The sequence below is a fragment of the Miniopterus schreibersii genome (genome assembly GCF_964146895.1).
Source record: "Miniopterus schreibersii genome assembly, chromosome: 6".
Taxonomy (NCBI): domain Eukaryota; kingdom Metazoa; phylum Chordata; class Mammalia; order Chiroptera; family Miniopteridae; genus Miniopterus; species Miniopterus schreibersii.
Genome location: NC_138107.1, coordinates 61,095,351 through 61,112,061, shown reverse-complemented (window position 1 = coordinate 61,112,061; position 16,711 = coordinate 61,095,351). Strand labels below are relative to the sequence as shown.

General features: G+C 38.4%; 1 protein-coding gene across 3 annotated transcripts in view; it reads left to right on the top strand.

The window, feature by feature from the left end:
* The window catches only part of MCM9 (minichromosome maintenance 9 homologous recombination repair factor), a 60,665-nt gene that overhangs the window by 31,620 nt on the left and 12,334 nt on the right, over positions 1 to 16,711 (top strand). For all 3 annotated transcript variants that reach the window (XM_081139986.1, XM_081139985.1, XM_081139987.1), the window contains exon 8: positions 8,843 to 9,017. In XM_081139986.1, coding sequence (XP_080996112.1) covers positions 8,843 to 9,017 — 175 coding nt within the window. The remainder of the gene's footprint in view (positions 1 to 8,842; positions 9,018 to 16,711) is intronic.

Sequence of the window (16,711 nt, the reverse complement as noted above, 5' to 3'; positions counted from 1 at the left end):
CGGGCGTGGCCGGGGCGGGGCGGCGGCGGGAGGGGCGGGGCCGCGGCGGCGGGAGGCGGGGCCGCGGCGGGAGGCGTGCTCGCGGCGGCATCCTGGGGGAGGGCGCGATCCTGGGCGACGCCCACCCCTCGGGTCCGCTTAGTGTTTTTTAATGTGTTTTTTTCCTTTTACATCAGGTCAACGGCTGTGCGGGCTCTGCTGAATTGAGCAAATAGGATTCGGTCGTGTGCACCAGATTAGGTGTAGCTGCCTATGTGCTGAGTAACATTTGCGGTAGCTTGAAGGATTGGTTGCAGTGGAAATAAATTAAATTTTATAGATCGATGGCGGCTCAAAAGGAGCAAAGCCATTTTGGAAATCCAGCTCTTAGTCAATATCTGCGTTTGGGCACGACAGCGCTGCGAGTTAAATAGAGACAAACTGTAGGATGAGCAGACCCATTTGCACACACACTTTGCCTGGAAAATCTGAATAGGCAGTATTTGGGCTGCGCCTCGGTCTTCTTCCCTTTCCGCTGTGGGAAGCCCTAGAATGAGGAAAAGAGTGCTGGGGATGTGATCAGTTACACCCCATGTTTCTGCCGCTCCATGCGCATAACAGGAGCGTAAAAGGACAACATGAAAGTCAGGAGACCAAAGAGCAATAAATGTAAGGGAAAAGGAGAGTAGAGAAAAAGCATACCAAGTGTGATTTTTTAAAAAAATTTATGACCTAAACTGTCAGTAAATAAAAATCTGTGGCAGGCACCACACACAAGTTTTGAGGAGCTTTTGCTTGATTCATGGACATTCACTGGGGATTCATTTATGCTGCTTAACTACCATTGTTGGAAAAGGGGGAGCTTTTAGCACGTTTATGAGGTGTTGAATTGTTTCTATTTACGAAATAAGAGTGGTATAAAGGTTTAAGTTATTGGCTGCGTTTTACAAACCATTATTTTTTTTCCTTAAGAGTTGTGAATGAAACCACTGAACTTGGCTAATTAAATTCAGAGATAAAATCAATTAAAAATTTTTTAAATATACATTTATTAATTTCAGAGAGAGCAAGGGAGAGATAGAAACATCAATGATGAGTCATTGATCGAGGGCTCCCCCCGCCCCTCCTGCACGGGGATCAGCCACAACCTGGGCCTGTTCCCTGACCAGGAATTGTACCTTGATCTCCTGGATCATAGGTGGATGCTCAACAGCTGAGTCACGCAGGCTGGGCGAGAAAATTAATTCTGAAGTATAATTTATGCTGGAAGAATATCTCTTAATATAGTGCCCAGAATTTCGAGTTGTAATTCTTCGGGCATTGTTCATCCTTAAGTAGGTCACTTTTGATGAAACTTCATCTGATGGTCTTGAAAGTCAGTATGTTGCAGCCTGGGTGGCTCAGTGGTTGAGCCTCTACTTGTGAACCAGGAGATCACCGTTGCATTCCCTGTCAGGTTGTGGGCCCGACCCCCAGTAGGGGGCGTGCAAGAGGCAGCCAATCAATGACTTTCATCATTGATGTTTCTCTCTCTTCCTTTCTCTGAAATCAATAAAAACATATTTTTTTAAAAAAAGTCAATATGGGACAGCTAATACCAGGCTTTCCCACATTTAGGAAAACTACTTAGAGTGGGGTCCCATTTTATTGTCAATGGATTAAACAGTCAAATAGGACCTTCCAAAAATGGTTTCCTCAAGCCCAGTTGTTTGTGTGCATTAGATAGAGTGGGAGTCCTACTGTGGTGATGTGTTATGTATGTATAGATACATTTTGAGCCTCAAAACATCCTGTTATGGTAGGAGAGTAAGGTGTTATCACCTCCATATAACAAATGAGGACAGAGGTACTCAGAAACCTGTTCCTTTAAGTACTGACCAAGTGCTTCTCTACTTTCTGTTCACTGTGTCAGGTAATACTTAGAGTGGACTTTATGAAACCACTAAACTTGGCTAATTAAATTCAGATAAAATCGATTAAAAGTTTTTTAAAATATTTTAAAAAATATTTTAAAAGCAGTTGGTATCATTTCCTGGAAGAACCCACAGGCTGGCAGACACTGTAGTAATGACTTGATTTTAAGGAACTTTTTAGGAACAAAGCTCCATGAATGAGGTTGGCCCAGGTATATACTGGGAGTGAGAGGAGGCCCAAGCCAAGGCAAAGCTTTGGGAATCTTCCCATGAGACACTGCAGATGTAAAGCCTCCTGTTACAGAAGGGATGATTGCAGGGGCGGGGAGGATAGAATGAATCCTGGAATGAAAATGCATTCTTATACTTTAGGGTTTCCATATGTGTATCCCCCTCCCCCATTCTTTGCTCCTGTCATTAATAACATTTTCACTGTTTCGCATTCATTGCTACCCACCATTAGGTTACAACTTTGTTTGTTTTTTGGTTTTGTTTTTTAATATGTTTTTATTGGTTTTTTAAAGAGAGAGGAAGGGAGAGGGAGAGAGAGAGATAGAAACCTCAATGATGAGAGAGTCATTGATCGGCTGCAGCCCGCAATCCGGGCATGTGCCCTGACCGAGAATCGAACCCCGATCTCCTGGATCCTATGTCGATGCTCAACTGCTGAGCCACGTCCGTCTGGGCACAACTTTGTTGAAGATATAAGCTGTGTCTCAGCCCTTATCCATAGCTAGACTATACTGTTGAACATCCTTTGGATAGCTATCCATGAGATCAGTCTGCTTTCTGAAGCACCATAATTATGTTTATTGTTGACAATTTGTTGATGTTAATATTCTGACCAGAAGAGTATTAATGGAATGCTTAATAATTATTTTCTGTTTCATGTACCTAGTTTTTTGCCCTGTGTTCTTAGTCCTATTACATGAAGCTCCTTCTGAACTCATTTTCCTCTTGAACTCAGTCTCCACTTATAATCCATCTTCTCATGTTTTACATTCCATTCTTCCTCTCTAACCATCCACCTCTCCCATTCATCAGAGGCTTGGCCCTTTTCCAGATAACCAGGAGAAGTGTGGTCATAAGTAGAGAGAGGACTCAGATCGTTAAAACATCTCTTCGCTAGACCACTGCTTGCACAAAGCCACTGCTTAAGCTTAGCAGCTTTTTTATTTGGTTACTATAGAGATAAATGACATTAAATGGAGATATGCTTGACAGAGCTAGGCAAGTAAGCTTTGTGAGATTGGAGGTCATATATGCAGGGTTGTTTAGAAAAGGTCAAAACCAGAAAGGATAGGAAGGAGAAAGGTTTCGCAAATGAGCTAATAGGTAATTAATTGGTGAATTTTAGGTTGGTAGATTTGTGCCTGCTAAGGCCTTGAATCCAGCATACAAAGAACCTACCTACAAGTACCCCTAGTATGATTACATAGTGACTTTTTTAAAAAATAATAGCTATGCTGGGATGAACATTTGTGTACAAATTTCTTTGGGAGGGGGATATGTTTTTATTTCGCTGGGTTTTGAGAGTGGAATTGCTGGATCATGTGATTAACTCCTTATGAGGAACAACCAGGCTGTTTTCCAAAGTGTCTGCACCATTTTACATTCCCACCAGCAGTGTATGAGCATTCCAATTTCTCCACATCCCTCCCAACTCTTGTTATTATGTCTTTTTGATTATAGACATGGGTGGTATGTAAAGTAGTGTCTCATTGTCTTTTTGATTTACATTTCCCTGAGGGCTAAAAATGTTGAACGTTTTCTCATTTGCTTATTTACCATTTGTATATCTTTTGTGAAGAAATGTATATTTGGATCCTTGGCCATTTAAAAAATGAGGTTATTTGTCTTTTCGTTATTGAGCTGTAAAGAGTTCTTTATTCTAAATGCAAGTCTTTTATCAGAGACATATTTATTGTGTTTGGAAAGTTTTTCTCCATTCTGTGGATTATCTTTCTATTTTCTTGGGGGTGTCATTTGCAGCACAAAGCTTTTAATGTTGATGAAGCCCAATTTATTTTGTCTTTTTTTTGCTTGTCCTTTTGGTGTCTTTTTTCAAAAACATTGCCTAATCAAGGGCCATGAAGATTTACATCTGTGTTTTCTTCTAACCATTTTATACTTTTAGCGCTTTACATTTAAGCCTGATCCAGTTTGAATTATTTTTGGTATATGGTGTCAAGTAGGGGTCCAAATTCCTATTTTTATATGTGGATGTTCAATTTCCCAGAAGCATGTTTTGAAAACACTATTCTTTCCTCAATGAATTGTCTTGGAACCCTTATCAAAAATGAATTAGCCATAAATGTATGGGTTCATTTTTGCACAGTTAATTTTTGTTGTTGATCTATATCTTATGCCATTACCACACTGTATTGATTATTGATACTTTGTAGGAAGTTTTCAAGTCGGAAGTTTGAGTCCTCAAAAAAATTTTTTTTCAAGATCGTGTTGAGATGATGATATGTTTTTTGTCCCTTACTCTATTAATATGGGGATATTACATTAGTTGATTTTCAGATGTTGTACCACTCTTGTATTCCTGAGATAAGTCCCACTTGGTCATGCTGTATAATCCTATTTATATATTGTTGAATGTGGTTTGCTAGCATTTTGTTGAGGATTTTTATATCTGTAGTCATAAGAGATATTGGTCTTGAGTATTCTTGTAATTTTTATTTTTAATGTAGGCATTTATAGCTATGTTACTCTGTAAGCCCTGCTTTAGCTGCATCCCATTGTTGTGGTGTGGTGTATCTTCATTTTCTTTCATCTCAGTGTTTTCTAATTTTTCTTTTGTCTGGCTACTTGTTCATTGCATGAATACCTTTCTACACTTACCTCTGACAAATGGACATTCCATTTTTGCTTTAAATAGTTACTTTGAGGAAAAGTTCACTACTTTGTAAAGTATCCCACATTTTTAAACATCTCAATGTATCCAGCAGTCCCCTGTAAAACTCTACATGTTGTTCTAGGTTATTTCTTTTGAAGTTGCCCCAAATTAGTCTAATGCTTCTTCCATGGGATAGTTCTCTAAATATATAAACATTGTTTTCACTTCTCTAAATCTTTCTTTCAGGCTAATTATACCCCATGTTATAAACTATTCCTTAAATTTAAGGTATTATTAACATGTCCTTCATAATCTGTTTGCCCTTTTTTAAAAATTAGTATTTCTTTTAAAATTTGATGTCTCAAAGTGTAGATATCAATACTCTAGAACAGGTGTCAGCAACCTCCTATAAAGGGCCAGATACAGATATTTTAGATTTTGAGTGCCATTCAATGTTTGTCACAACTACTAAACTCTGCCGTTGTAATATGAAGCTGCGATAGGCAATACAAATAATAACCACGACTGTGTTCCAAAAAAAGTATTTTTACAAAAACAGGTGTCCGGGCCAGATTTTGCCCACAAATCACAAATTGCTGACTCCTGCTCTAGATGTTATCTAACCAGTGCAGAGCCTAGTGTGATTATATCTTCACTTGTGAATGCTATTGCATTAATGTATTTTGAAGGTTATATTAAAATATTCTGAGGGAAGTTGGGTATTATTCTCATCTTTGCTCCTCTATAGGTAAGTGTTTTTCCCCCTCTGGCTTCTTTCAAGGTTTTTTTCTTCATCTTTGATTTTTCTGAAGTTTAAATATGATATGCCTAGGTAAAATTTTGTTTAACATTTTTCCTGCTCTGTGTTCTCTGAGTTTTCTGTATTTGTGGTTTGGCATCTGACATTAATTTGGGGACTTTTTTAGTCATTATTGCCTCAAATATTGCTTCTGTTCCTTCTCTCCCCTTTTCTGTTGTTCCCATTACATAAATTACATCTATGTTATACCTTTTATAGTTTTCATAGTTCTTGGATATTCTGTTCTGTTATTTTCCACCTTTTTTCTCTTTGCTCTTCAGTTTCAGAAGTTCCTATTGACTATCCTTACTCAGAGATTTTTTCCCTCAGCCATGCCAGTCTGCTAATGAGACCATCAAAAAGCATTCTTCATTTCTTTTGTAGTGTTTTTCATCTTTAGAATTTTTTTTATTATTTCTTAGACTTTCCATCTCTTTGCTTACAATATCAGAGAAAAAATGTCAGTATTTAGTGTGAGAACCTGTTAGAGCTCCTGGAATTAAAACTCACAAAAATGTGGGAACTCTCTGCCCCCAATGACTGGGTTCCTCTGGAGATTTTAATTCTCAGAATTCTCCATACTGAGCCTCTAGCAATTTGAGAATTATGGTTCAGACTTTCTTTTCCCAGTACAGATTCCCCTGGAAGTTTCTGCTCTGGTAAGTTGTGATTCTCTGTCTTTATGTCTTTTTAATTTGGGGGGCAGGGGTTTGCGCTGTGACCTCGTTTCTCTGATGGATCTCAGAATTATTGATTTCTCACTTTATTCAGGTTTTTACTTGGTGTTAAGATGGAATAGTAACTTCTAAGCTCCTTAAATGCTGAACCAAAAGCCAGGTGTTTTCTTCTACAAGTTTTACATTTTTCATTAGATCTTTCATTTGTTATGATTTAATGTTTGTATTACATGTGAAGTGTGCATCAAGATAGATTTTTTCTTTTTGCATAAGACTGTCCAGTTATTTGTGGAATAGACTATTCTTTCTCTATTAAATTGCTTTTACTTTTAGATACTTGACCATATATGTGTGGGCCTATTTTTGGACTTTTCTATTCCACTATTCTATTTGTTTTTGTCCTTCCTCCAATACCACTCTGAATTGATTTACTGTAGCCTTTTAGTAAATCTGGAAATGGGTCATGTGAGACTTCCTACTTTGTTTTAGGGTTGACTCTTCTGTTTTCTGTGCTTCTCCATATAAATTTTATAATCACCTGGTCAATTTCTATAAAAAGAAAAATCCTGCTAGGATTTTATTTGGAATTGTATTGAATCTACAGAACATTTGGGGGAAAATTAGAGAGCACTTTGGGGAAACATCTTAAAGTGTTGAGTTTTTTAATTCATTCATTAACTACGGGGATATCTCAATTTGATTAGGTTATCTTTGATTTTATCAGCGTTTTGTAGTTTATGCATACAGATCTTACACATCATTTAAAATATTTATACCCAGGTATTTCATATTTTTGGGTGCTATCATGTATTATTTTAAAATTGCAGTTTCTAATTTTTTTCTAATATATAGAAATAAGATTAATTTTTGTATGTTGACTTGCAAACTGCAACCTTGCTATACCCATTTATTAGTTCTAGCAGCTTTTTTGTAATTTTTGTAATTTCCTACATAATCATATTGTCTGTAAGTATATAAAATTTTTTTTAGTTTTCCCTTTCAAGAAAAAGAGTGTTGAGAGGAAATCTTTTTGCTTTGTTCTGATCTTGGGGGTAGAAGGGGTATGGGGCTCTAAGCATTCAATCTTTTATCATTAAGTGTTAGCTGAAGGATTTTTGTAAATACACTTTATCAAATTGAAGGAGTTCCCTCTATTCCTAGTTATCTGAGAGATATTTTTTTATCATGAATGATTGTTGAGTTTTGCCAATTGTTATCTCTGTATCTATTGAGGTTATCCTTTGCTTTTTCTTCCTTAGTTTGTTGATACGGAGAATTGCATTGATAAATCTTTGAATGTTGAACTAGCCTTCATTCCCAAAATAAACCCAACTTAGTTATGATCTTTTATTATTTTATGTATTGTTTGCTATGCTTTTTTTTTTGAGGATTTTGCATCTATGTTTATGAGGGATACTGGTCTATAGTTTTCTTTTACCATGTCTTTATCTATTTTGGGTACCATGATAGTTCAGTCTTCATTAAATGAGTTGGGAAGTGTTTCTTGCTTTTCTACATTTCTGAAAATTTTGTATAGAATTAGTATTATTTATTCTGTAAATTTGTTTGGTAGAATTCACCATGATGTCATCTCAGCCTGTAGATTTCTTCATTGCAAGGTTTTTAACTACATAGTCAATTTTCAAAGCATATATAAGATTATGCAAGTTACAATTTTTTAAGATAAACTTTGACAGTTTATATATCTCAAAGGTTTTGACAATTTCATCCAAGTTATTAAACTTAGGACATAGAGTTGTTAATTTTATTTCTGTATCATTAGTTCAGTATCTATAGGATCTATAGTGGTGTCCCATCTTTCGTTCCTGATACATGTAACTTTTGTCTTCTTTTTTTCCCCTTATTCAGTCTAGCCAGAGGTTTATCAATTTTTTTAATCAACAATAGTTATTATAAATACTCATTATGTATCATACACCTTTTTAAAAGAGCTTTGTTTATATTCTATTTGAATATTCAAGAGTCTATAAAATATTTTCCACTGTTATCCTCTTTTATAGGTTGGTAAACCTAGGCCTCGATATGTTATAAAACTCACCTGCTATATGATAGCCAGAATGAGAAGTCCAGGATTCAAATCCAAGTCTGGGTGACCCCAGAGGCTTTGCTTTTGCCACTCTGTTTTATTGATTGGTATAAAGGATGAATTAAAGTCAGATAAGACATATGAAGAGAATCCTCAGTGACTGGGAGCAAACTTTTCTTTTTTGACTGTAATATCCACTGTTCTCTGTCTTTGGACCTTTCTCTGTAAATAGTACATAGTACTAAACCTCTTGTCATAAGATCTCTGGAGATTTGTTTGCTCCTTCTAAAGTTTAGACCACTCAGTGAGGGTTCCTACCAAGGACAGACAGATAATTTGAGGACTTTGGGTTGCTACAAAATACTCAGTAATGCTTGTTAGGTTTTTAGAACATAGGATATTCCAAGACCTAGTGACAACCTGAAATAGTTGTCCTGATGCCATCCATTCTTGGTAGAGTACAAATAAAAGCCTTGACTCTATGTCCTTTCCTGCCCTTTAAAATGTAGGTATTTATTCCCTTTCATAGGTATAAGATACCTTTTGAAAATAAAAGCTAACACAGCCTGCTTGTTTCCTTAGGTCTGACGGTAACTGCTGTAAAAGACTCAGGAGAATGGAATTTGGAGGCTGGAGCATTAGTGCTTGCAGATGCAGGTCTTTGCTGTATCGATGAGTTTAATAGCCTCAAAGAGCATGATAGAACCAGTATCCATGAAGCCATGGAGCAACAAACCATAAGCGTTGCTAAGGCTGGGTAAGACTTTCTTTTCTTTAGATCTATTTAAATTGTGAGATTAGTTAATATATGATTATGGAAAAATGCAAACCTTATTGAACTGTAAGGTGTTTTTGTCCCTCTCAGGGACTGTCAGTTATCACCCTTCAAGACACATATTAATTTTCCCATGGAGGCGAGCAAGAGCAGTAAAAATGAGTTGGGAAGAAGAAAGGGAAAACTAAAGTGTAAATGTAAGTTGATTTAATTCATGGAGGGAACTTAGGAAGAGCTTTCAATTTAGGCTTCAACCTGTTATCTCATTCAATAATTGTGTGTCTACTCTGGGTATTTTATTATGTTAGGAATTTTGAAAGATTCTAAAAGACAAAACATAATGTCTGCTTTCAGTGGTATTCTCCTTATGTCTTTTTCCCCCCCTAATATATTTGAATGGAAGGTTGATTACAGCATATGGAAAACTAAAGAATAGTATGTATTAGCATAAGATGAAGTACTTGTTGTGACTCAAGGAGGCTCAAGGGTTGAGGTATGTGAGTCCTTGACTACACATGGCCAATAAGAAAAAAATAGGCAGGTTCAAATAAAAATCCAGGTCCTGAGGTGATTATGAGAAACTTACTTGGCTACAAAGGCTGACCCCCAAAAAGGCTGCCAGGTCATCCAAGCAAAGAACAGAGGCAGAACTATCTTATCCCTAATGCTGCTATTATAGGTCTGAGGCCAGCTGATCAGGTAGATAGGTCTGCTAGCAGTCTTCAGACTAATGGTTACTTGGGAGCCAGGCAGACAGACACTGGTGTTATAGATTATGTGAGATCTGTATATATACACTCACAAAAAAGGAAAGGGGTGGGGGGGTGAGGCTATAGCCCAGAGGGAAAAGATAAAAGAAAAACTAGACAGAACTATTATCAGATCTATTCATTTTCCTCAATATTTATTCACTCAGTATGTATTTATCAAGAACCTGCTATATGCCAGGCACTGTGCTAGACACTGAGAAGTCCAAAGATGAATACAACACTGTCCTTGAAGTATTTACTATTTTGTTGGGAAAGATAGACACAAGAGCATCAAAGTGATAAGTCCATAATAAAAATATTATGAGAGAACATATTTTAGAATCATTAATGCTTCAAAACTACTTATCAGGGGAAATCGGAGGTAATAGTTTACTAAGTGTCTTCAAGGCTACTTTCTCTTCTCATTATATCTTCATTTAATTAGTACCTTTGCTAGTTGGTAGAATCTGTGGTTTATTTTTATATACCTTTTCCAGAGGAAATCTGGGACATTTTGAAAGATTCCTAAATAATGCTGGCATCAGGGAAAATTGAAACAAATGCTGTGAATGTATTTTAGAAAGGGAGAACATTGGCAGTGCTGTATGATGGGCTACAGAATAAATCTTTATAAGTGAAAACATCCTATTAACTACTACTCCTGCCTTTACCCTCTGCAAGTGGGAGTTAGTAAGACTCCTCCATGCTATCCATAAGTATGTCCTAAGTTCCAGAAGAAACATTCTTGTAGATGAACAGTTCACTTGCGACACCCACTGATTGGACACTCTTGTCGTAGCTATGACTACTTTATGAACTGGAACAGTGCTTTTCACACTAGTTATGGTGAAGGGCTGCTAGGGTCATGGGATTAGCAAAAGCAGTATATTTTGATGATTGGAAGATAATTTGGGGGATATTCAAAGTAGATATAATATAGCAGCTATATTGCCTCATTGCCACCTTAGCAACAGAAGTATGTTCTCTTCAAACCTGCTTTCCCATCATTGTGACTTGGATGCTTTCTCTGTCACTGATTTTTGCTTGTGTTTGTGGATCTTTTAGACTTGGTCAGCTCTCTTTAGTAGTTCAACTGTCCCTCTTGTGTTCATGCCAAGTATCCTCAAAAGAGGCCTAGTTAGATACCGCCATCCCTATTGGAAGATTTATGCAAGACCAGCTCAGAGGCCTCTGGCCAGTTTATGGATTGACTCCCCCAGAGTCAGGTTCCAATCATGGGTCCAGTGTGCTGTTCTTGTCTGGCAGTTTACAGAGAAGAGGTTGTAGGGTTATGTGTGTGGTGGGCATTCCAGTGGTTGGCCTGTCCAGGACTGTAACGAATCACTTAAGGAATGTACCAAAGAAAGAGTCATACAGCAGTTGTCCTTGCTGGTAGGTTAGTCATTGCTGGTAAACAATAGTTTAGACGAAAAGATAGAATAGCCTGGTGAATCAATATAAATAGGAGCTAGCTCTTTATGAGAAAACTCTTGAACTCGGTGGGTTTCAAAGAGGCAGGGTTTTTAAAGACAGTAAGTATTCAGTCACATGTGCCTAGCTTGGTTCAGCTCTCTAGTCATTTTTACAATTTTTCCCCAGGTCATAGTTACCACCAATTATATGACTTTTTTCCCCTCCATTCAAGTTGTCCTTTAAATTTTGTTTTTTGTTTTTTAATTTTTATTTTGACATTGTATTTACTTACAAAGAATTGTAAGAGTAGTACATGTTGTTTTTGCTCTTGGGCCAGCAGTTAAATGTGCCCTCAATCAACAGTTACATCTAATCCACTTGGTGGTGAGAACCAATGAAAATATTCTTTAAGTTCCACTTTAGCTCATGTGTTCATTCTTCATAGCCCTTACTCTGTGTGCCACTCTACGACTGAAGAAAAGTTGGATCTGCCTCCCAGCAGCAGCTCATCTAATTTTTTCGCTAACAGTTTTCAGAATATAAATTCATTTCCCCTAATTAGAAGCCTTTTAATCTTTCTGATGCCAAGTATACAGTTAATCGCTAAATGTAGAACCCTTGAGAAAATGTCTCTCAAGTCATAAAGCATATCAGGATGTTAATTAGTAGCAGGTAAGAAGAGTTAAGTGTGGAAAAGGAGTACTTATCATGTATTCTGCCAAAGTAAAATAAAGACTGAATTTTCCCCTTAAAATGCCTTCCCTACTCCCCACTCCCCAGTTCAAAGACTTCTCTTTTTTGACCAGCAATACAAAGTCTCCTGTGCCCTAAAATTGGAGACTTTCCTTGAGCCTTCACCCTCTAGCACCACTTCAAGTTTTTCATTGAGATTTTTGATACTTTGCAATATCATTTTCAGGATCTCTTGATTTTTTGGCTTTTTTTCCTCTCTCTCTCACATGTCTCAAGTGACTAAAGTCTGATTCATTTGTAAAGGACTTTTATTTGAATTATAATCTCCCTATGGATGATAGTGTAAACCACTGCATCAGAACATCTGGCTGGCCTCTGAGGCTGCAAGGAATATCTCAGATATTTTTTTAATGTGTCATTTTATATACACTGTACAGAATTAGAGAGTTCATTTAAAAAACAGGAACCATGCATGTAATTGTTCCATACAAACTGTTTTTTGAATAGAGGTTAAACTTTATCCATGTGGTGGACATGTTCCTGGAAGGGCATATCATAAGCCATACACCCACCATTCAGATGTGCAGGTGGCTGGGAAGGAACCAGTTAGTATGATTTCTACAGTGTAAAAGCTTGTTATGGGTAGCCAGAAAAGAAAAAAAAAAAAAGCTAAAATACTCGGGATGCCTAGAGTCTGCTAAAATATAACTTACAGTGTCATTAACCAAAATATAGGTCGTATTAAATCAGTGCATGTTTGAGAAGACCGATAATTTTGTTCTTTGCTTATGTTACTTAAGTCCGAAACCATTTTAAAAATTTGGGATTTTTAATACTTTACATTTGTCCTGGCTACTTAATGAAATAGAAAAGGAAACCAAGAGGCAAATGCTGCAATATGGGCTTAAAGGGATTATCAGTATTTGCCTTTACCTGTCTGTTAAAACTGTTCAGATCAGTCCCCGTGCCCGGGCAGTGGCAGGCAGCACAGGGCCACGCCGCAGTGTGGAGTCACGGGGGAGAGCTTTATGTGATGATGATCGTTAAGACTAGAATGCTGACCTACGTAATGATTTGGGAAAGGTAATGGTTCATTATCTGCAAGGTTCTTTTCAAACTTAACTAGGATAGCACCTCATCAAGGGCAGGATATCAGTAGACTCTTAAATAATAGGGGAGACCCTCACTATTTGCCAAAGACACATCTTAGGAGAAAATTTGACATTGCAATTGTGTATTTGGTGTGACTAAATTATACTTATGCCTAGGGAGGGAGTGTAGTCTCAAATTTAAAAACAGCAAGATGGCAGTTTGTTGTCTTACTCAGTAAACATGCCTGAGCACTAGCAGTGTCCTGCTTTCTGCTGGCTGCTCACACCGCAGAGATGAAAAGGCAAGGCCTTTGTTCTCACGGTGCTCACAACCTGGCAGTGAGGCAGACAGAGAACACTTATTGTGCGCTGTGGTTCTAACAGCCGTAGAAGAACCACGGCACCAGTCCCACTGGGCTGTTCTTCAGTTTTCTAGTCCACACCAGGCCACTGATAGAATCTCTGAGACGGGACCTGGGAACCTGTACTGTCAAAACCTACCTGGGTTCTCATTGAAGAGGCAGGCTTAGGAACCACAGCTCCAGGTGAGATTGCTCCACAGCCAGGCGCCCTGTTTGCGTTTCCCTCCCAGGATCTTGTGAAGCTGCATCTCTGTGGCATCTTTCACAAACCATCCTCAGGCCGAGGGGGGAGGCCGGGAGAGGAGGCAACCAGCCCCTCTACCCAACCCCTGAGAGGGCTCTGATTCCTGGGGCCTGAAGGGACTGTGGAACATGAGAATCCTGCCTTGGAGGCCTCTAAGCATGCTCCCAAGATAGGAAAATATAAGTTCAGATCAAGCACTTTGAGAGTTTTCTGTTCTTTCCAGATGAAGTAGATGAGCAGTGCTTTCACCCCTCTCCTCTTTCCTATTCCCGTTGCTTGTGAATCTCCTGTTATCACTCATTGAGTCAGTCTAGACATGAATGGTAATTGTGAACTTTATCAGCCCTGTTAAAAAGAGAGGAAGGGTGTATGTCGCAGCATGTTAGATTACCAAAAATATGTATATAATGGATTATGAGAATATCACTAATACTGATATGTTTTCACTTTGTGTAGTTTTGTGGGGGGGTTACCCCCATTTTTTGCATGCTCCTCTTCAGGGGAGCAAAGATTGTTTTTGATTTTTTTTTACAAACATGCCACTTATTTTGATTCTTTTCTCTCACTTTTTTCTCATGACAGCTTTGAGTCTGAAACCATTTTTAAAATTTGGGATTTTTAATACCTTACACTTGTCCTGGATGCTTAAAATCCACCCTTTTAAAGGATACGATTTCATGGACATTAGTACATTCATAGAGTGTGCAACTATCACCACTATCTAATTCCTGAATATTTTCATCACCCCAAAGAGAAATCTCGTAGCCTTTAGCTGTCAGTCCTCATTCCCTCCATTCCCCATCTCCCCAGTCTCTCAAGTCCCTGGCAATACTCTGTCTCTATGGATTTGCCTATTCTGGACATTCCATATAAATGGAATCATACAAGATGTGACTTTTTGTGTCTGGCATCTTTCACTGGCATAGTGCTTTTAAGGTTCATTCAGGTTGTCGCATGTGTCAGTAGTTCATTTCTTTGTATGTGCTCACACAGCTTTTCCCCATGCATGAATGAGCAGAGAGTGAGCTGTGGTTTCCCTTCTTCTTTTTATGAGGACATAAATCCCATTATGAGCACTCCACCCTCAGACCTCATCCAAACCTAATTTCCTAAGGCCCCAATTTATAATATTGTCACATTGGTCATTAGGGTCTTCAGCATAACTAATTTTGAGGGGACACAAACATTTAGTCCATAACAGCCTTCATTACTTTCTTTTTTTTATTGTTGTTAAAAAACACATATCATAAAATTTACCATCCTAATTATTTCTATGTATATAGTTCAGCACTGTTAAGGATAATCACATTGTTGTGCAAGCAATCGTCAGAGCTTTTTCATCTTGCAGAAATGAAACTCTGTATCCATTAAACAACAATTTGCCATTTGCACCTTTCCCAGTCCCTGGCAACCACCTTGTTACTTTCTTTTTCTGTGAATTTGATGGTTGCACAGGATGGCTACCTGACCTGAAAGTAGCATAAGTTCTTTTACCTTCGCTCCATTGCCTAGATTTAGTATTATAGCCCTACTTAACTGTAAAGGGGGATAGGAAACATAATCTTGCTCTGTTACCAGGGGGAAAAGAAATAAGGTTTGGTTGAACATATAGCAGCTACCACCACAGTCCAGAGTTAAATTTGCAAGTGACAAAATGTAGGTGACTAAAGCCATGAGTGAAGATTGGGATCACCCGTAAAGGATGTAGTGAGAGACTGTCTCAAAAACAAGGGCACTTTCTGGAGGGCCTGTAGTGCTAAAAATAATTTATGTAACCTAACTGTACAATATTTAGAAAAATTACTACTATGTTTGTAGGAAAGCTAACCTATGTAGATTAAAAATGGGACAGTAGTTTTTTTGAGAAACGAATGTTTTCACTCCAAATTAACCAGAAAAAAAATATTAGCATGATTATTTTATGACTGTTGAAGCCTGTGAATATAAAATAATTCTAAATTTTAGAAATACTGAAAAAAGGTTTATTTTTTTGTCACTTATTTAGTGTATGTTTATTGAGCGTTTAATATGTGACAGGCAATGTGAGGATTATAACAATAAGTGACAGTCCCGCAAGGAAGATGAAATTTAATAGGAAAAAAGTAAGGTAAGTAAATTAATGCCTACAACATCAGGCATAATCTTTAGGACCGCAGGAACTGTTTATCTAAGATGTTTCACCACCGGGGCAGTAGTCTGGAGGTGAAAGACATTGGTTTTGGGGCTAAGCAGATCTGGGTTTGAATCTCAGCTCTGCTGCTTTTGCTTGCTCTCTGTAACCGTGGGGACATTATTCACATTTCTGAAATTCTGGCTTCCTTAATTTCTGAATTGGTGTTAATAATATAATGTCTGCCTTTTAGGTGGTTGTGTAGATTAGGGATACTTGTATATATAAAGCCTGACACAGTGCTTGGTGTTCCAGATTTGGTAGAAAGCTTTACTATTATTATTGAAGGTGGAGAACATTGCCTTATACTGATTTGTGAGTTAATTCACTCAGTAATTATTTAGTGAGCCATCAGTGTGCAGGAAGCACTTAGAATCAGACTGTGTCTTTGTATCTGTGTCTTCCAAAGCCTTATTCAGTTCTGGACGCAGTAATGTTTGTATCACAGGTCTGCACCCCCCAGGCTTATCTATACTGTCTTCCCTTCTTTCAAATGACCAGAGACCGCTCCGCCCCTCTTGGCGCCGTCCCCGTGCTCTTTCTTCGCTGCGGGCAGCTGCCTGCCTCATCCCCGCACACGGTCTCCGCTTCCCGCCCACCCGTTTTCAGAGCTGGCGCGGCCACTGCCGGCTCCAGCAGCCGGTTCACTCCTCTGAGACTCTCCCTTGGCCCCTTCCTTAAGCTTATTCTTTTTCTTTTCTTTTTCGGTTACTTGAGGAATAATTCCCCACCTTCTCTCTCTCCTTGCAAGTTCATTTTCCTTCTCACGCCATGGACTGCGTTAGGATCAGATGCCTCACAGACACCAGGAGCCTCCCCAGAAGCCTCCCTTTGTGACGCTGACGCTGATGCCGATGCCCCCCGAGCACTTGCACTGTCTGCGGGCTCCGTGCAGGTCTTCCTCACCCTCCAGCACTCCTCCTCAGCTGACTGGAGGCAGCGGGCAGCTGTGTA